The 19,024-nt window shown below is 46.2% G+C and overlaps 1 protein-coding gene across 2 annotated transcripts in view; it reads left to right on the top strand.

The window, feature by feature from the left end:
• The first annotated feature begins 1,253 nt into the window (after positions 1–1,253).
• Positions 1,254–19,024, top strand: part of BEND4 (BEN domain containing 4) — a 31,612-nt gene continuing 13,841 nt past the window's right edge. For both annotated transcript variants that reach the window (XM_069791017.1, XM_069791025.1), the window contains exons 1-2: positions 1,254–1,730; positions 9,846–10,412. In XM_069791017.1, the coding sequence (XP_069647118.1) occupies positions 1,355–1,730; positions 9,846–10,412 (943 nt within the window). In that variant the 5' untranslated portion in view covers positions 1,254–1,354. The remainder of the gene's footprint in view (positions 1,731–9,845; positions 10,413–19,024) is intronic.

A 19,024-nucleotide genomic window follows, 5' to 3' on the forward strand; every position in this document is an offset into this window, starting at 1 on the left:
TAGAAGTTAGCTCTCGACTTTTCTGCAGGAGAGGGGCCGAAGACCATGGAAGTTAATTACATCAGTAGAGAAGGGTCGCTTTTCATTTCCAGCGAGCCCGACTCGGACTAAATAAATAAAGCTGAAATGGGAGAGTGATGACCACAATAAGTGGCCGAAACTCCACGTGATGACAGAGGAATGATTTCCCACCACCACCGCTTAAATATAACTAAGGTGTTCTGTAATTTTACTTCCACAAGCCAGAGGGCTTATTGTAATCCTGATAAATTATAGCTGCAGAAGCAGGAGAGAAGTGGGACAGAAGAAGGGAAATGTTAATGCAAAATATAAAATTGCCTCGCAGAAAAGAATGGGGAGAGCTAGCGAGCGGTTTGTTATCGTTTATTTTTCTTCAACATATCATTCAGTTTCAGCTGTCTCCCATCTCACCCAGATCTCCACCATTTCTCAGAACCGTCTCTCGATGGCATCTCATTCTCTTCCTGTCTTTCACCAGCGTTTCATTATTTCTTAACTGTCCCTGATAGGGTCTGGGCGGGAGGCGGAGGGGAGCGGGACGAGGCTTCGCCCCACGTGTCCGCCTCATTTAAGCAGTTTGCGAAAAAGCGGGCTGGGGGGGGAGGCGGGGGACGCTGCAAATAATGTTAAATGTGATTAATCTCCCGGATTCCTGGAAATCTGACATGCATGAGTTACAGCGAAACCTCTTTTATTTCGCCATGAAATGCTTTTGCATAATGAGAAGGAAAATGTCCTCTGTGCCCTAATCAACTCTGACAGGTCCTGGACTCCCGAATACTTTTATTTATGGCACTATTTATTTCACCCCTAATAACGGGGGAGGCGCGGCTCGCCCCTTGCGGGAGGGGAGGAGAGGGCCGGTCTCGTCTCCCGGCGGGGCACCCGCGGCGGGGCTCCGCGCCCGGCGGAGGGACCGCAAACTTTTGGCGGAGGCTCGGCGGTCCGGGGCGGTGCCCGGCCGGGCCGGGCCGGGCCGGGGCGGCCGGAGGGAGGGAGCGGCGGGGGGGGGCGCGTGTCTCCGCGGCCGCTCGCCCCCCTCGGCGGCTCACCTGCCCCCCGCGGGGGGGTGCCGGGGGCGGCGGCGGCCCCGCCAGGGCCCGCCTCCCCGGCCCGCTGCCATTAGCAGACATTACCCTAAACACTTGCCGGTCGCCGCCCGTCTCCCTCCAGGCATTGGCGCGGCCGCCTGTCAATCAGGCCGGCGCCCCGCCGCGCCGGGGCTCCGCCGTGCCACAGAGACGAGCCGCGGCGGCGGCAGACGCAGCCCCGGAGCGGGGCCGCGCCGGGCCGGGCCGGGCCGGGCCGGGCCGGGGGGAGGCGGCGGCGGAGGATGGAGGAGGAGATGCAGCCGGCGGAGGAGGGGCCCAGCACCCCCAAAATCTACAAGCAGCGGGGCCCCTACAGCGTCCTGAAGACCTTCCCCGGGAAGCGGGCGGCGCTGGCCAAGCGCTACGAGAGACCCACCATGGTGGAGGTGCCCCGCGGGCGCGGAGCGGGGCAGCCCTTCCCGCACGCCGCCGAGCCGCTGCCCTACGCGCCGCACGGCCCCTTCCCCAACGGGCCCGCCCGCCCCGCCGCCGCCCCCGGCGCTGCCCAGGGCCACCCCCGCCCGCCGCCCCCGCCGCCGCCGCCGGCCCCGAGCTCCTCGGGCCGCTACGGCCCCTGCCCGGCGGCGGCGGGGGGCGGCGGCGCGGAGCTGAGCGCAGGTACGCGCAACTCCTCTCCTCCGCCGCGCAACTTCGCGGGGCACTTTGCAGCAAGGCGGGAGCGGGATGGGGGCTGCGGGCTCCCCCCCACACACACCCCCCCCACCCCTTTCCCGGGGGGCTGGCGGTGGGCTTGCCCCCCCCCCCCCCCCCCGCGGGGTCCCCCCTATCGGGGCTGGCGGCGCCGGGCGCCCCGGGGCCGGGCGCGGCGGGGAAAGGGGCGAGCGGGCGGTTGCGCCCGTCGATCGGGCATGGCTAAAGTTGCCGGGGGCGGGCGGGGCCGCTGTGGGGGCCGGGGCCGCCGCGGGGGCCGGGGCCGCGGGCGCTGCCCGACCGGGCGCTGCCCGACCGGCATCGGCCGCGGGGCGGCGAGGGGGTCGCGGCCGCCGCCGTCGGGGCTGTGCCGGCAGCCGCCCGCGACTTGGCGGGGCAAGCGCCCGCCGGGCGGTTCGCACCTGCGGGAGCGCCGCTGCCGTCTGCGGGGCGCGGGGGGGGGGGGGGCAGGCAGCCCCGGGCCGGCGGCGGCGGCGGCCGGGGAGGGCGGCGGGCTTGGGCTGGCTGCCAGAGGGAGCCGGTGGTAATGGAGAGGCTGCTGTTAAGGAGGTGGTGGTGATTTTAACAGAAAGAAAATAGATCGGCTGCTTGCCTGCACCGTTTTCGTAAGATGCAGCGAGGACCGTGGAGACCGGGTTATTTTATTTTTTTTTTCTTTAAAGGTGTAAGATACCGAGATGCTGAACGCGTATCTTTCTTCTAGCGATGGCTTGGAGTTAAAAACCACGTAGATCTTGATATGCAACCTAAATTTGGCATCAGGAAATGGGAAATTGCATCTTTAAGCAGAGTACAATCAAAAATGAATTACAATAAATCCTATATAATTGCATAGGTCATTCTCTTTAATGAGATTTTATTAACCTGACTGTCAAGCTTTTGAGTCAGGCAGATATTTTATCTTCTTCAACTGATAAAAGTGTCAGCTATAAACCACCATATAAATATTCATAAATCTACACATCTGTGGCAGCCTATCAGCATCATTCTTTTGGACATTAAAAGCATTCTAATTACTTTCTGTCTAGCAGAGCTGAAATGCTGCCTGTTATAGTATGTGCTTGGCAGGCATGATTGCTTTTGTTTGCCATCACAAATAGCAGCATCCTATTTTATATACTGATGGTCCAGAATATATTCAGGGTTTGACTGAACAGGATGAATATTATGAAGCACCATCTGGTTTTGATAACATCGGGTATATTAACTCATCTGTTAATTTTTGACACATCATTGATTTATTTATTTAGAAAAATTGGATCCTGTTTTGGTATGTTGCTGTTTGCCTTTGTAACAAATGTGATGACATTTCCTTACTAAACAGGGAGATATGCTAGTTAATAGGATATATGGCTATGTTTTAATGCCTGTTTTTGCTCAGAAGCAGCCGTGTGCTGGATGAATTTATCATGTCTTGTTACAAATAATTCAAGTACTTTACCAAAAAAGTTTAATACTTGAATAGATTAGCCTGAAAATTCATGGGTCTGATGCATAGTCCTGTGATCCGTGGCAGGAGGTCATGTTTTCTTTTTTCTTGAAATTACTTCTTATTTTAAATGCCCAAATGATGGTATTCCGGGGGGGGGTGGCCCACAATCAAAATGCTGCCGATAAACGTGACACCTGCATTTCTTCACAGAAGCAGATTACACCATGGAAGACACTTGGCTGTCTGGTAGATGATATACGAGGCCATATTCAGAGCAAAGCCCTCTGGGCTTTGATAAGCAGAAGTTTGGACTTTCTCCTGCCCCTGTAGACTGTAGTAACCAGGAGCTAGAGCAGGCTGCAAAGTTTGTCATTGATTCAGTCCTGTGCTTAAAAAAAAAAAAAGATAGTTAAGGAACTGCTTTTAGTGCACTGAAGTTCTGTGAAGTCCCCGTCCTATCACCTGCACATCTAGACTTTACTTTTACTTTAGGTTCCTATATGGGTCCCAACATACCCTTCTCTCAGCTAAAACTTAAGTACAAAGCAAAACAGAACAGGCGAAAACAAACAAAAAACTTGCTACAGTGTGCAGAAGGGGGATTTTGTACAAGTTGTTACCAGAGGCTGATAAAGCAAGAGGCAAGGTTTAGACCTCCTGGGTACTGTAACCCCGAGGTACGGGTGCTTTGCTGAGCTCTGCGCCTGTCCTTCCTGCTCGGTGATGGAGAGACAGCATGTGCCTTGTGTTGGCGGAACCGTAGCACCGGTAAGCTGAGCAGGGAGCTGTTGAGGGTGAGCTAGTTGGAACCTCGAGGCTGTATGCATGTGAAGTACTTCCATCCCGTCATCCAGAGCCTTGAAATCCTCTTAACAAATGTGTGAGCCAATTTGATAGCTCAGGCTGCCGCTGGGGAAGCAGAGCTGGGATTTTGCCCCTGAGGAGTGGGAGCATTTGCGTGTGCTCCATGCACGGTCACCCTGTGCTTTGCCCAGCGCCCGCAGGGTCTCTGCCCACCCGGCTCCTGGGTTGCCCACAGCAGCAAGGGGCACGGGCTGGGCCCTTTCCAGAACACCTCTTGGCCAGAGGTTCCTCTCCCTAGTGGTGGGTGTTATAGGGAGGGAAGGATCCTTCCTTCCCTCAGCAGGTATCCAGCTGCAGGTCTGCTGAGTTGTCCTCCACAAGGCAGACAGTCACCATCCATGCCTTGCACAGTTTTCCCACTTAGCTTACCCGCAGCACTTGGCGGGTGCTTACTTGATCGAGGGGGTGGAGGGCTGTAGATCACAGTTTTGTAGGGACACTCATTTCCTAAGTTCAGTTTCAGAGATTCCCCTCTTTTTGCTGACACCTCTTCACTTGTGCAGGCAACTGAGCAAGCTGGCTCGTAAAACACCATTCCTGGGATGTCTCACTCTGGGCTAGCAGCTTAAATGCTTAATGCGGTTGATTCTTAATCTTCGGGCGTGACATGTCTGGCCCCTTGGGATTCAGAGCACCACGTTTGCTTTTGAGAGGGGGCACCTCAAAGGCAGCCACAAGTAAGGATGCTTCCATATTTTTGAAGCTTTTCCTAATGGTTAGAGCTCTTGCCAAGAATGAATGGTTTCTTCCTCAGTCCCTCTCCAAGAGACTGGCCTCCAGACTCCAGAAGAATTGCAGGAAGAGGTTGGAGGAAGGAGGAGAAGCAGGTGTTCTCTGCCCTGGAGCATGGTGAGGAAAGATCTAGCTTGAGATCCCATCTTGTAGGGAAGAATCCTGCAAGAGAAGTGTCGCCTTACAACGAGAAATGTGGAGCTGCAGTGCAACGCGAGCCTTCTCTCTCCCCTCTAGTGAATAGTGGTTACTCTGACCACTGCTGCTGCGGAGTAAGCCACACAAACGGATGCATTCAAAGCACCAGCAGATACCCATTTTCTCCTGTAAAATATTAAGTCTATTAGTCTATTCAGATTATTTTCCTGGTATGAAAACAACATGTATCTTTGTCTTTGGTAATGGGTACATTAAACAGTGTCGTAGTCCACCGGAGAAACTCCTTTTCTTTAGGAAAGCGTGATGTAGACTTTATAGCGTGCCTTAAAATTTAAGATGGGCTTTCATGGAAAGCAGAGAAAGAAGAGCAGAGCTGTCTTAGAGGTGTTATTCCAGTGCCAACAACCTGGCATGTTTAACAACCAGTTAATAAAGCTCTATCACACCCGGACAGAAGAAAGTTTAAGTGAACAGAGAAGGTGAAGATCATTATTTTGGCCTTAACCAAGAAGCTGGAAACCCCCATCTGGAAGTAGGTCTATCAGATCAGTACTGAACTGGCCAAACACTTCTAGTCTTCATCCACTGGACTGTCTCGGTGATCTTCATGCAAAATGCCCCATAAAGCATCACTTAGTCATGGTAGGTGTCATATGCTCTCGATTTTGTGACCCAAGCGTAGATATTTACAGCAGCCTTCATATCTAAAAACTTAATGACAAAGTCTATATGCATGGACAGAGCCACTTGGGAGGTACAGAGCTGCTGCCCCAGGATCTGAATTAATGTGATAATAATCTAACGAATCAAGAAATACAAACTATCAGGCGAGAGGGCTGAAACACTGCAAGTGAAGAGCGAGATGATTGAAATTGTGAAGGAACCCGAACTTTGGAATCTTGCTGAAAATTTAATACCTATTAATACATTCCCTGCAAGGAAGAATGTATGGTATTCAGACCCACTCAATAGTTACAAAGATGACTTTTTAAACCAGCTGCCCAAGATTACAAAGGAGACTATGGAAAAGCCACGACCTGAATCCAGAGCCATTGAGACCCAACACAATGCCTTATTAATAAAGCTGTCTGGTCTAAGTATTGAAAAGATCCTCAGGTGTAGGAAAAGCTGATGTTATACCTGCCAGTCTTTCCAGATACATTGATGCATCAGAAAATGTAAGTTGTCAGGTTGAGTTTTAGAAGTTTGCTCTTACTAAAACCCTGGTTTTAGTTTGGCAGTTGGATAGTTAAGAAGCCCCACAGTTTAGCATCAATGAGAAAAAGATGTAAAGATGAACGCTGTATCTGGGAGTTGGTACCTGATTTGCCATATGATAGTATCTTCTGGTTGCTTGCACTCTCAGATAAATCTAGTTAGGAATACTTACACTTTTAGCAATTTAATCCCGCTATATTAGCACTTTATGGGCCTGATCCAGCAAGTCTACCTTCAGGCAAAAGTCTAGTTAAAGTCAGAAGTTCTGTACGACTGAAGACTGCGGGGTCTGAGACATTAGAATTACATGGTTGGTGAGCATCGTAATAAGAAAAAGGAATATCACAATAAGACTCTAATAAACTGTTTACACTGTTTTAGTCCGGTGCAGTCATTTCAATAGAATCCTCCTTTCCTAGAAAATACAAACATTACGTTAAGTCAATTAAGAATCATAGATCAGTGATTATTCAGTAGTAATCACATAAAAACAACTTTTTGTCATTTCTTAGTGATTAGACATTGCACAGTGCTTGCATTTCTAATTACAGTCAGTCTGTAAAAGCTGAAATCCCAGTTTCTACAATATATGCTAAATGGGCAGCATTTGTTTTTATTTTTCCTCCATCACAAGAGATAACCTTGGTTATCATTCTCATTTAGGACTGTTCAGACTGTGGGTACATGTACAGTTACTGGTGAAGAAGTCGCTTCAAAGTGGTACCCGCTTCAGCACAGAGCCAGATGTTTCCAGAATGTGTGCTGAGAGCATCCCTCACTATTGCTGCCCAGCAGTACCCACAAAAAAAGTATTTGTGAATTTTTGTGCTAGCGTTTCAAAATAGCCCTGCCTTGTCATGACTTTCATTTTTATATCTTTTGAGTATGGGTTAAAGTTAAGAAAAAAAACCAGTAATTGCTGTTATTGTGTCTTTGTAGTAGATCTGATGCTGAACTGAAGATTAAATCAATACTGTCATTTCTGTCTAAAATTTCGGTTACATTTTAAGCTATTATCACAGTGAATGTGCCTAATGCATTCAATTTTACAACAAAACTAATCATTAATTTTATCTTTACTGATGTTAGTGTGTATTATAGCATTCTTCAAAACTGGTATTTGAAATGTCAGGCTACTTTTTGCCATATTTTAGGAGAAGCCATAATATTAGAATAACATCTCTTACACTAATCTAATCCCTTTTCAGTTGTTTCATTCATATTGTGTCCGCTTGCAACAAGGATACGCAAAGAATGAGTAACTGTTTTGTCAGCAGGGACCATAATGATTAAAATACAAACAGTAAATATGACTTCAGGTCTGGAATCGGATTATAGGATTAAAATGAATGAAAAAACTGCTCTGTAGTAGGATTGCAAAGTTCCAATCAATATCATCCTGTAATAATTTTAAAGGGAAAATGTGGGAAGTAAAGAAATAAGGCAAAGAAAGCCCAACTTCAGGTCGTTGGTGATGCTTGAGTTTCTTGATTTTCTTTTGGTTTATCAGTAGGTCCCAGCTGGAAAGCTGCAATGTCACTGAGGTTCCATTCTTTTAATTTATATTACGTCTGTTGTGCTGTGTTATTTTGCACTTGCATCGTAAGGGTTAAAGACAGCTGGCCTTGGGTTAATGCGGTAAAAGGTAAGGAGGGACAGCAGGTATGGAGGCTGCAGAGCGCCTGGCACCCCGCCAGCACCCACTTCCAAAGTGGGCAGCAGTGCCTGTGCCTTTCTGCCCTTCTGAGTTTGTAGTGTGGACAGAGGGCATCGCTTAACATTTTGGACCAAAGATGTTGGAGAAATCTGCTCTGGTTCGTCCGAGCCCATCTACAAGGGGGTGGTGTGACTTGTTAGCACGGGAGGCTGATGGCGAGGGTGCTTCGAGTGGTCTTGGGACCACCCCAGTCCTTCACGTGCCGGTGGGCTCTCTCTGCCTGGCCCTGGCCGCCTCGTCGCCCAGCACCGCGCCTGTGCTTACTCTGGCCGCCTCGCATCCCTGCGCTTGCGGTTCAGTCCTCGGGAGGTCCCGTCCATCCTCGGGTTTGTGCCGGGGAGGTCTCCTCCGGCTGCGTTCGAGGCCGAAAGCAGTTGTATGCTGCTTCAGCCCTGCCCTCTGTGCAGAGATCTGGAGGATGGTAAAAATGCAAATTAGCGTTGTTTCAAATATTCTTCAGGCCAGCTGTACTAACTTCAGTGTGAAGTCGATTTTCCACCAGAAGGTGTGTCTTCTGGATTGTGGAGAGCACCATGAGAAGTGCCACCTCTTAAAGGCCTGAATTCCTAACATTTTTGTTCTTTACTTATTATCAGTGTGATGAGGCTATGTTTTCATCTCTAGTGATGACGTTAAGATAAATTAAGGTCTGGGGTGCTTAGTCTCATGCATCTGTAGCAGCTTGCCTTTTCAAAAGTAAATGCATTTGTCACTTTCTAAAAGTCAAGCCTGCCTGAGAAGAGCTCTCCAAAATTGGCAGCGCTTAAACCTACAAGTCTTTTTTTTTTTTAATCTCATGCAAAATGTTAGTTACATCTTTTTAGACACCTAGAGGAACTCAGCTACGAATAAGCTAAAAATTTTTTAAAAGGCGTTATTTTTACTGGGGAACCTAACAGGTCGTACCATAAAGGTCTTTGGTCATTTTCCATCTGGGTCCAAGAACTGTTACAGCAGCTTGAGCTATATACATAGACACTGCAGAAATGAACCATCCTGCTATGTAGGTTTAGGTTGTAGCTGCTATTGCTCCCTGAGACGTGACACCTCCTGTCATTAGAGGCCAAGCTGACTAGGTGCAGCATGGCATCCTTACCCTACTTCCAGAGCCGAGCTGCTGCCTCCAGAAACTGCTGCACAGCCCCACGTAGAGTTCCCTGATTACATCCAGAGCTGCTTGGAGAGCTCTGCACTGCTCTCCACTGCGTGTTACTGGCCTGCCCACAAATTCGTAGGAGGTCAGCAGGACAGAGAGAATTCCTCCCCTGACCAGAGCAGCTTCATGTTGTACATTTGATGCCTTTGTTTGGTGCAAGAAGAGGGTTTTGCGTTTATCACTCTTGAGTTGTTCTTGGACGTATCTGGAACATAAAGCAAAAGAAACAGAAGCAAAGTCCATAGAATTGGAGGTGGGTCACGTGAAGTGTCCCACGCCCAATGTCAAGCAAGTGCAGCAAAGATGTAAGAGAGAAAAAACAAAGCTTGGAAGCCTTGTTGGAGAGGAGCAGGGCATAGGATGAAGGTGTAGCGCAAAGTCCTGCAAATATGTACAGGCAATGCCCACCAGCAGCTTGAAATAGGCTTCCAGAGAAGTACTTACTTGAACTTTTACTTGTAGCAAATTGGATGGAGTTTGTGTTTTCTTCCCCATTTTCCTGTCTTAATCCATCTGAAAGAAGATGGCAGTAAGCAGTGACTACCATCACAGTGCATTTCTGATTAACAGCAAGGGCACAAGGGCACTCTCAAAATAGAAGCAAAGTCGGGATTGTTTTAAATCACAGTGTTGCAGAAGTATTAAAGCAGAAGCCATAATTTTAATGTGTTCAGAAATAAAATGCATGCTACTGTAAACAGTTGTGTACATTCATCTAGCTGTTACTGCCTGGCATAACCTTTTGCATTAGGTTTCTGTGATTCATCTTTTCTTTTGTTGCAGAGAGTCGAATGATTCTGGATGCCTTTGCCCAACAATGCAGCCGGGTTCTAAGTCTCTTAAATTGTGGTGGAAAACTACTGGACAACAATCACCCTCAGTCCATGATTTCTTGTATAAAGCAGGAAAACCCAAATTATAGTGAAAGACAAGAGCAATGTCAGCTTGGGAAAACGGTCCATAGTCAGACATCAGACATTTTAGACATAGAGATGCAGTATATGCAAAAGAAACAACAAACCTCAGCCTTTCTGAGAGTTTTTACCGATTCCCTTCAGAACTATTTGCTTTCTGGGAGTTTCCCTTCTCAGAACACCTCATCAGTAAACGATTTTAGCCATTTGGCAGATGTGGATCCACTTTCAACCTCTCCAGTACACACTTTAGGTGGATGGACATCTCCAGCAACATCTGAATCTCACGGTCACCCATCATCTTCTACACTTCCAGAGGAGGAAGAGGAGGAAGAGGAAGAAGGTTACTGCCCTCGGTGTCAAGAGCTAGAGCAGGAGGTAATTTCATTGCAACAAGAAAATGAGGAACTTCGTAGAAAATTGGAGAGCATTCCAGGTAAATAATCCCCTGCCATATAATACTGTCAGTCAGTGATAAAAATAGTTTGGGTGGTAGTTTGTTTTAAGTTCTAGTCATTTTTAAGGTTGTGATCGTAGTAATCAAACACTGGAATTTGTCTCCAGCCAAAATTCCTGTAGCTGTGCTCAGTGGAAAATTGTCTGCTGGTACTCATCCATATGAATCTTGAGTCCTAGACTAGTGAGCTGTGTTCAGGATGGGGTGTGCTTGTAATCCAAAATTGCAAATGTCAGGTGGTTTGTCACAGTAATTTCAAACATAGGCTTTTATACCTAATTATCTATCTTGTTCTTTAAGTGATATTGCAGCTTATAAACCAAATTCCCTTTTGGGACTCCTTTTTTGGTTACTTAAAGAAACTATTCAAAGTTACATCCATACTTTTAACTGAAATAGATTTGTCTTTTGTGTTGAACAGTATCTCTTAAATTGCTGTTAGCTCAGTGAGAAGCATAAATAGATCTCCTCCCATTCATCTTCAAATAAAACCTGAAAAAAAAGCTTGACAACAACTTCCTCAGTTCAGCAATACCTAGCAGCCACAGGGAGAGAGAAAGCAGGCAGAAAAATTCCATCTAATAGAAACCCCCTCTGTGAAAAACTTCTTGTGCCCCTTTAAACTTACAACTTCTCACTGTTAAGGTGCGCCAAGATACTTGAAGAGTGGTATTGGATAAGAACAAAGTATCTTGGACCCATATCCTCTAAACTTTAAGCACAGGCAAAAATACAGCTCAAATAATAATAGAAAAGCAAATTGGAATTAGTAAAGTAAATAAGTATACAACATGCTTCTGACATGTATAAACACTAGGGAGCTGCCCCTTTGCTAGCTAAAGTTTGAGGTGCTTAGGCTAGATCCATGCAAAGTAAATTGAACTAATCCTGAAATGGCAGAAAAGCACAGATAATTTAGCATGAGCTGCAAGAGACAAAATACTTCAAAGCTCTGCTGACTATGCAGGAAGGAAGAAGGCAGTAACCAACTACTGCCCCAGTACGTAGGTGCAGTTGCAGTATCTGAGCAAAAAGCAAGCAGCAGTCTCCATAATTCTTCTCCCCAGCTATCAGTGATGTATTATCCATTATTCGTATTACATTGTGTTTTTCTTTTGTGCATTGGTCCCTAGGGGTACCAGCAAATCCCGTAAGCATCATTGTTCAGTGCAGAGAAATCCCAAAATTTGGAATACTTCCCCCACCCCTCCCAAAATCCGGAGTTACCATAACTCGTGCACTCTCACTAGATTCAGTAGTGGTTCATACGTCATGTGGAAGCACTGTGTGACAAAGGGAATCGTGTGGACTTCAACTCCTGCTGAGTCCTAGCTTCAGGTGTATAAGACCGAAAATGATCATCAGAGTCTATAAGCTAACCTACAGCTTTCATTCAATCACCTATATTGAACCCAGTAATCTTTTTGACTTTGACTAAAGCATAACTTACATTTGACTCAAGTAATATCTCAGAAGGTCTCCAGTCCTGAGTTGGCGACTCTGGTGGGCAGTGGCTCTACCTCTTACCCTGACACTTGACTCCCATGGTTAATTACACTGGTGAACATGTGTGCTTTATTCCCTGCCTGACTATCTGAAATCAGCTTCTAGCCATTGACTTTTATGCTTTGCTCCACTAAATGAAGTGCTGTATAGGACTTGGTGCTTTTTCTCGTTGAAGGTACTTACAGATTGAAAGGTGACTTGATTTCCATCTTAGGTAAACTAAGCAAACGGCTGTTTAAAACTCCTCAAATGAGTTGAATTCTTCTTTGCAGTTCTTTTCTCCCCTTCTGCTCATTTCTTTAAAATCTGGGCACTGGAAATAAGTGCAATGTGTTCCTGTCTGCCTGAGCGAAGGTGAATAGGTCTCTTTGTTCCCACCCGCGGTTGCCCTGGTCATTTGGCGATCGGTTGTGCAGCTGAGCTGCTCATTCTGTGCGCATTTCTTCCTAGACATGCATACTTTGTATTTGGCTGTGTTCATTTACTAAGTGATCCGGATTGCTTTGGCTGTCCTGTTTGCCCACTGTTTGCTGGTTCACCAATTTCTGTATCATCCAGAATTTTTTTGATTGTTTTTAAATTAACTTCGTGATCCTGGTTGGAAATGTCAAATGGTATTGAGGCTGCTGTCAGTCCCTGTCGAGCCTTGCTAGAAACACATCTATTGATGATGATTCCCCCAATGACAAATACTTGAGATGTCGGTAGCAGGTTCTTAATCCGTGTATGCTCCAGTCTACTGATGTGTGTTGCTGCTTTTGCAATCAGATCACTCACGGTACTAAGTTAAATGCCCTTCAGGAGTCTAGGTATATTACATCTGTTCAACCCAACTTTTTCAAGCGAACCTATAATCTCATCAAAGAATGACAATCAGGTTAGTCTGACAAGATCCACTTTCCATAAGACTGTTTTGACTGGCATTAATTATATTCATATTCTTTAGCTCTTAGTCAATTGAATTCCGTTGCGATTGCCTGTATTTTGCTAGGATTAATGCCAGGCTAAGCAGCCAGTATTTACCTGGGTCATCACAGTTACCCTTCATCTCCCTTTAAAAGAGAGATAAACATACATAAGCATAGTAATTTTCCACCCCCCAGGAGTAATGAAACACCTTGTTAACAGTGGTTCAGAGGAAGCAGACAAATGTAAAATAAGTGTGCAAGGATGTATGACTTCATCAGCCAACATAAAATCGTCATCAGATGCCTCTGCTGCTGTCTGGGTGATGTATACAGATAGGTCTAAAGTGACCCGGGTGTTTGAGGAAGTGTTAAGAGCTCCAGAAGGTGCCCTCAGATTTTGCTACGTGGTAGGACAGAGGTCTGAGCTCCCCAGGCAGTCCCACAGCCACTACTGAGCAAGGTTAATCAAAAACCAGCTAAAGGCAATGTCTGATTATCTTTGTCTCCAGTGCTGATTTTGCTCCACTGAGCTTCTGCCACCAAAGAAGCTCGCAGAAATTTTTCTGTGACTTGAAATGCCCAACTCTGCATGTAAACGGGTTCAACGCTCGTTCTCTGAGCACGATTTTTTTGCCCATCAAGACGTCGCGGGCCTTGGCAGGGAGCCAGAAAGCCCTCTGCAGAGGGTTTGTGTGTCGTTTGCCACTATCTGTCATCACATCAGAGTCATCTCGGAGCACAAACTTTCTTCCTTGCGCATTCATACGCCTGACGCCGGGCGTCCGACGGGCCAGGCGAGGCGATGAGTGCAGCGGCGGAGCAACTGTGGAGGCAGCTCGATGAGCGCGGAGGCTGCCATACTGTCCCATCAAGCCGCTGACGGAGCAGGTTTTTTGAGGTAGTGGGTTTCCCTCTCCTCCTTGAGGGAGGTGGGCTGGAGCTGTTCGGTGAGGCTGGCAGGGGACCCCGTGGGTCGGTGGGAGGCGTGCACCGAGCCCTCCCCGTGGGTGCTGAGGCTCCCGCTAGCAGCCCTGTCAACAGGAGATAAAGGCACCAACCCCTCCCTTCTGCTCCCTAACCGTCTATGAATCATTTTATTCTTTTCCTGAAATACTTTGCCTTTTTTTTTTTTGACTTTCCATATGCAAAAGCCCTTTTAAAATCCATGAGAGTTTGCGGTCTAAAAATAGTTACCGCCGTACATCTCTGCCTCTAGCTCTGCAAAGCACCATTTGCATGGCTCACAAAGAGACTACCAGGAAGAAGAGTGTTTTCTCAGCAGATGTAAAGGCAACGACTTTTTTTTTTCACGAATATTATACAAAACATATCCTTTTGTAGCTTTTGGACACAGAAAATAAGATTTTTCTGTTTTCAGGACTCTGCCCTGTTGCTGTAGAAGCCCTCCAGTCCTGTAGGATCTTTTTGCCCATAGCCTAGCATCACTCTTTGGCAGATCACCGCTGGAGAAAAGCAATTACATGGGTGAAATATTGCATATGTTTTGGTTGCTGGGACTTTTTTTCTCAGAAAATACCCATTTGATCTGACTGAAACAATACTTAGAATTTGTGTGAAATCTTAATTGTTTCAGCTATGGAATAAATGAAGAAAAATTCCTATTTCAGTGCTTTGGTTTTGAAGCAATGTGACGTCTTGCAATTTGCGCAGTTTTCCCCAGTATTTTTTTTTTAAGGCAAAAACATTAACTGAACATTTTCAGTCTTCAGTTCAACTGAAAAAAAGAGAAACATTTTCATTCAGTGTGTTATTTTGTCTTGTTTTGAAAAATACTTAAAGATTAGATAATTCCTGGAAGGAGTTTGGCAAACTTGTCATTGGCTCTTTAAGGTTTTGAGACTGTCAAGAACAGAGCAAAGTAATCCATCTATATGAGGAGAAAAATGTCTCCTAATCTCTTTCCTCTGTATAAAAATTATTAGGGCTGTGATACATTCCCAATAGTAAAATTAAAGACTTATTTGTGAGACTGCATGTAAGACCTGGATTTAGACCCTCTAATATATAGGGATATTAAGCAGTTCTCCTTCGCTATTGTCAGCAGCATTTTCTCACAGCTTTCAGCCTAAAAGGGAGAAAATATTTCCAGGTGGTTAAAGCAAAGGCCAGGAGTCATGAGTGAGGGTTTGCCTCCGGGTGCTCTGAGCTTTGCTTCATGGTTTTGGGCAAAACAGCCTGAAAGTAGTGAAAAGGTACAAATAAGTAAGGGGAAGCAGTGTGTGATAAATACAGTAATTATTCTTACCTTGTTGGCCCAGCAGCAAAAAATACTCCAGCAACCTGCGGGAGAATGAGGGTGAAAAAAACCCTCAAATGTAGAGAGGTGGTCACCTACAGAGACAACGCTCGTGGTGGCTGGAAGTAGCCAAAGTAAAGCAGGATTTGCAGGTAGAGTTAATATCAATGTAATTGAAAAAGTCAGACAAGTTTTCCAGAAGGTTTTGTGTGCCCAAGGCTTGACTCTTTTTCCTGACTATATCGGATGATCTAATAAAAGATATTACTTTTCCCTACAAATCCTGTCTCCTTTATACTTTCAGAGCATTGCGTTTCCAAAGAGCCTACCACAGCAGCAGCGTAGATAAAGCAGCCATCAAGGGTGATGACGAACACTTTTTCATGTCTTTTTTTTTTTTTTGTCCTTTTTCTTGATGTTCACATTTAACCACTTCTTTGGTTTCCCTTGATGTTCTGGATGTTTTGGTCTGATCTCTGGCCTCGTTCTGCTGTTCAGCTTCAAAGCGTGAAGTTACTTCGGGAAGACAGAGCCTCGAGCGCGGTTGCCCAGTGTTTGGCACGAGAACCCCTTTGGATTTGCAGCACGGCTTTGCTTTTGCAGCTTGGGGGTGCCAGCTTAGTTTGCAAAACCAGCCTGAGTACAAAAACTTACTGAAACATGTAACTGCAGCAGACCAGGGCTTTATTAATCTGTTTCCTCGATGCTTCCAGGTAAAAACGTGAGAATTTGGGGGGTCAGGTTTCTTAGCCTACCTTGGAGAGCAAAAGCTGGTGGAAGTTTTGCAGGGAGCTGCGGTTCAGCCTGGCGAGGCTGAACTCCCCGGTCTCAACTTTGGTTTGCGTTTTGCAAGTCAGTATTTGGCATTTTAGTGACACAAACTGCTGTCTCCCTCACCAAGGGCTCCTTGGTTTCCCTGTTAGTTATCAGCGGTATAAGTGTGTAGAGGGGTTTACAGGGGAGGTCCCTGCCTGAAGACTTCATGGCTGAAAGGGAGGCCAAGAAGAGGTACCTTCTATTAAGTAGAAGGAAAGTGAGGGAGCACAGACAAAAAATAAAAGCCACAGGAGCATGTGGCAGCATCGCTTAAATGAGAGATGCACAGATGCCTTATGTCTTTTCTTCTGTTGTTTTGGCAGAGGTGTACATCCCAGGGGCGTATGGAAGGGGCACATTCTTTCTTCTTTCGGGAAGAAATATTTTTGCAAAAGAAAATGAAAAGGAATACAATGGCTTTTGAGGTGCAGCTTAACAGAAGTAAGACGGTTTTCCACTCCACCTGGAAAACACAACTGAGAGGGATTTTAAAAGTAACGGGATATTTGCTATAATTTTTACTCCCTTTCCTGCTTTTGGCAGGCACATAGGTCAGTTTAGCCAGTCCTTAACACCCTTCTGCGTGTAGTGTCACTTCTGATTTCTGCTGGCTGCTCTCACTACAGATGGGTGCTGGTTTTATTTTACCATCCAGTTACAAACATCCAAATTTGTAGGGTCTTGAGTATCGAGATCAGTTCCTCTTTACTAACCCCCATCTCCCCTTGCCCCTCGCTCTTTTTCCAGCTCATCGCACCCCAACAACTTGTCTTCACAGCCTGCCTGCGCAGCTTTCACTGGCTTTCAGCTGACTATTGAAATAAATGAGCGTATGAGCTAAAATAATCCAAGCCATGTTATATTGCACACTTGTCCAAATCTCAGGCAGAGAAAGCATCTCCGTTGATGTTATAAGAAATTCATACTGCCATGTAGTTCGTCAGCAGGTTCCCTATCATTTGTTACATCTTTTTGACAGTCGAGCATCAATTTAGAAATGCCCTGCAATGAACTCGGAGTGAAGCATCGCTCAAGGTCAAGCAAAGGAGGACGCGTTGCAATGCTGAGCCAGTCTTAACTAACAGCTGCCAGTCTGAGCGGGGTGCGTGTAGGTGTACACCCTTCCCAATTCTCCTCCCCACTGGCGAGTCGGAAGTAAATGGTCTTGAGTGCTAAGGGATTTGTCTTCTGTTGTGCAAAACACCGGGAGGAACACTAGCCAGTGTCGGCTACAGAGCACAGAATTTCATTAATGAACAGAATAACCAGATTTCTTACTGTCTGCTTATGGGGCTGAGGCCACTGTGGGGAGACACGTGGCCGAGCTGGGGTTGAGGCATCCCTTCTCGCTAGGGCTGTCTGGTGCAGCAGGAGAGGTTGGAGATATACCTTATTTACCTTGGAGATATGCCTTATTTACAGCAAGCCCAAGTATCTCTTCATAGCGCTGTGCTTTGGCAATATGAACAGCCCTGGAGTGTGTTACACTGCAGGCCACGTTTGGGGGAGGATAAGTGAGAGCCCTCATTTCGACAGATACCAATACAAGTGATTGTGGCCCAATAACATTTATAATAAGCAAAAACCCAGCCCAAACCAATAATAAGAGATGTTCTTGGCATTTGGTAAAAAGTTGGAAAGAACTATTAGAGCCAAAGGTTAAAAAAAAAGAAAAAAAAGAGTGGGTGGTAATTGAGAAACATGAAAAGCATGTTGTTCAATGCCCAAAAGGACTATCTAGGAGGAAAAGTTTCATGCTGGTTACAAAACTAACCAGCTTAGAGGGAAAGCGAAGGAACAGTTCGAAACATAACAAATGGTGTAGAAGGGAGGTTGATGGTGATGAGTAAAAAGCAGAGGTTAGGATCAGTGGAAAATTAATAATTAAGATTAAACCTGGAGCACTCTGTTGAGGAGGCATTCTTTCCCTGACAAATTAAAGGAGAAATATGGCATCCTAATAACAGTATCGGATGATTATTAGATGGAAATGGTAGATTTTGTCAATAATACGGAACTGCTCATTGAGTATTTCTGTTCTGGTACTTGTGAAGAGTAAAATGATGCAGTCGCACCAATATGATGATGATGGTAAGCAGGTAGAAATATTTTCTGTTTCCACCATAACTCTGTGTGTCAGCACACATTCAGCAGCGGCTTCAGGTGGGACTGCAACCTCAGCTGTCTGCCGCAACTCCCTCCCAGCGTCAGGACAACTGAAGAGCTTGTTGGTCAGCGCCAGGTTTGCCAGGCTTCTTGGAAACCATAAAGAGATGCTGATAGCAGCCCAGGTTGTAAGGCAGAGTGGTTCAAGAGCGGAGTCAGGAGTCCCTCTTTCAGAGACCGGCATCGCCAGGAGAGCCGCAGCGCAGGCCACCGGGAGCAGTAACTGCTTGGGCACACCAGCTTTTCATCCACAAGTGCACATCAGCTTATTGCCAAAAGCATTAGGCAGCTGCTACCAAAGCATGATGTTTTCAAATCATGAGATTTGGACAGCTCATTTCAGGAGCTAAAACAAAAATGAAGGTGGACAAAGAGGATGCTGACGATGATTTTCTTTATGTTTTTGAATATTTGGGATGCTCCAGAAGACTGAAAGATGCAAATACTGTATCATTATTTTTTTTAAAAGGACACATGAGATGTCCCGGATCATTGTAGGTTCATTGGCCTGATACTGAGCCCAGACAAACCGATTGCACAGCTGATGGCGGCTTCAATTAATAGAGTACTAAAAGAGAATAATGGAGTTAGTACCAGGCAACATCTTGCCAAATTATGGTTTTGATGAGGTGAAACGTTTGGTTGATGGAGGGTACTGCAGATACTCAGGGTGTTACATAACATTATATTACAAAAAGTGATTTTAAAAATGCAAATATGTTTGTATTCAGGAAACTGCCACGATGCAGTTGAATTTCTGGAGGGATTCTTTGTGAAACTGTTCACAACCCATGTTTTTAATACTTCCATCGATGAAAGAAAGCATACAATCATTGCTCACAGCTTGCAAGCAGCGCAGAGGTAGCAGTGAGTGAGGAAGATGAGAGGTGACAGACTTGGCCAAACACGGTGCAGCATTACCATGTGTTGAGGCACAG

This window comes from Haliaeetus albicilla, chromosome 1 (assembly GCF_947461875.1).
Source record: "Haliaeetus albicilla chromosome 1, bHalAlb1.1, whole genome shotgun sequence".
Lineage (NCBI taxonomy): Eukaryota > Metazoa > Chordata > Aves > Accipitriformes > Accipitridae > Haliaeetus > Haliaeetus albicilla.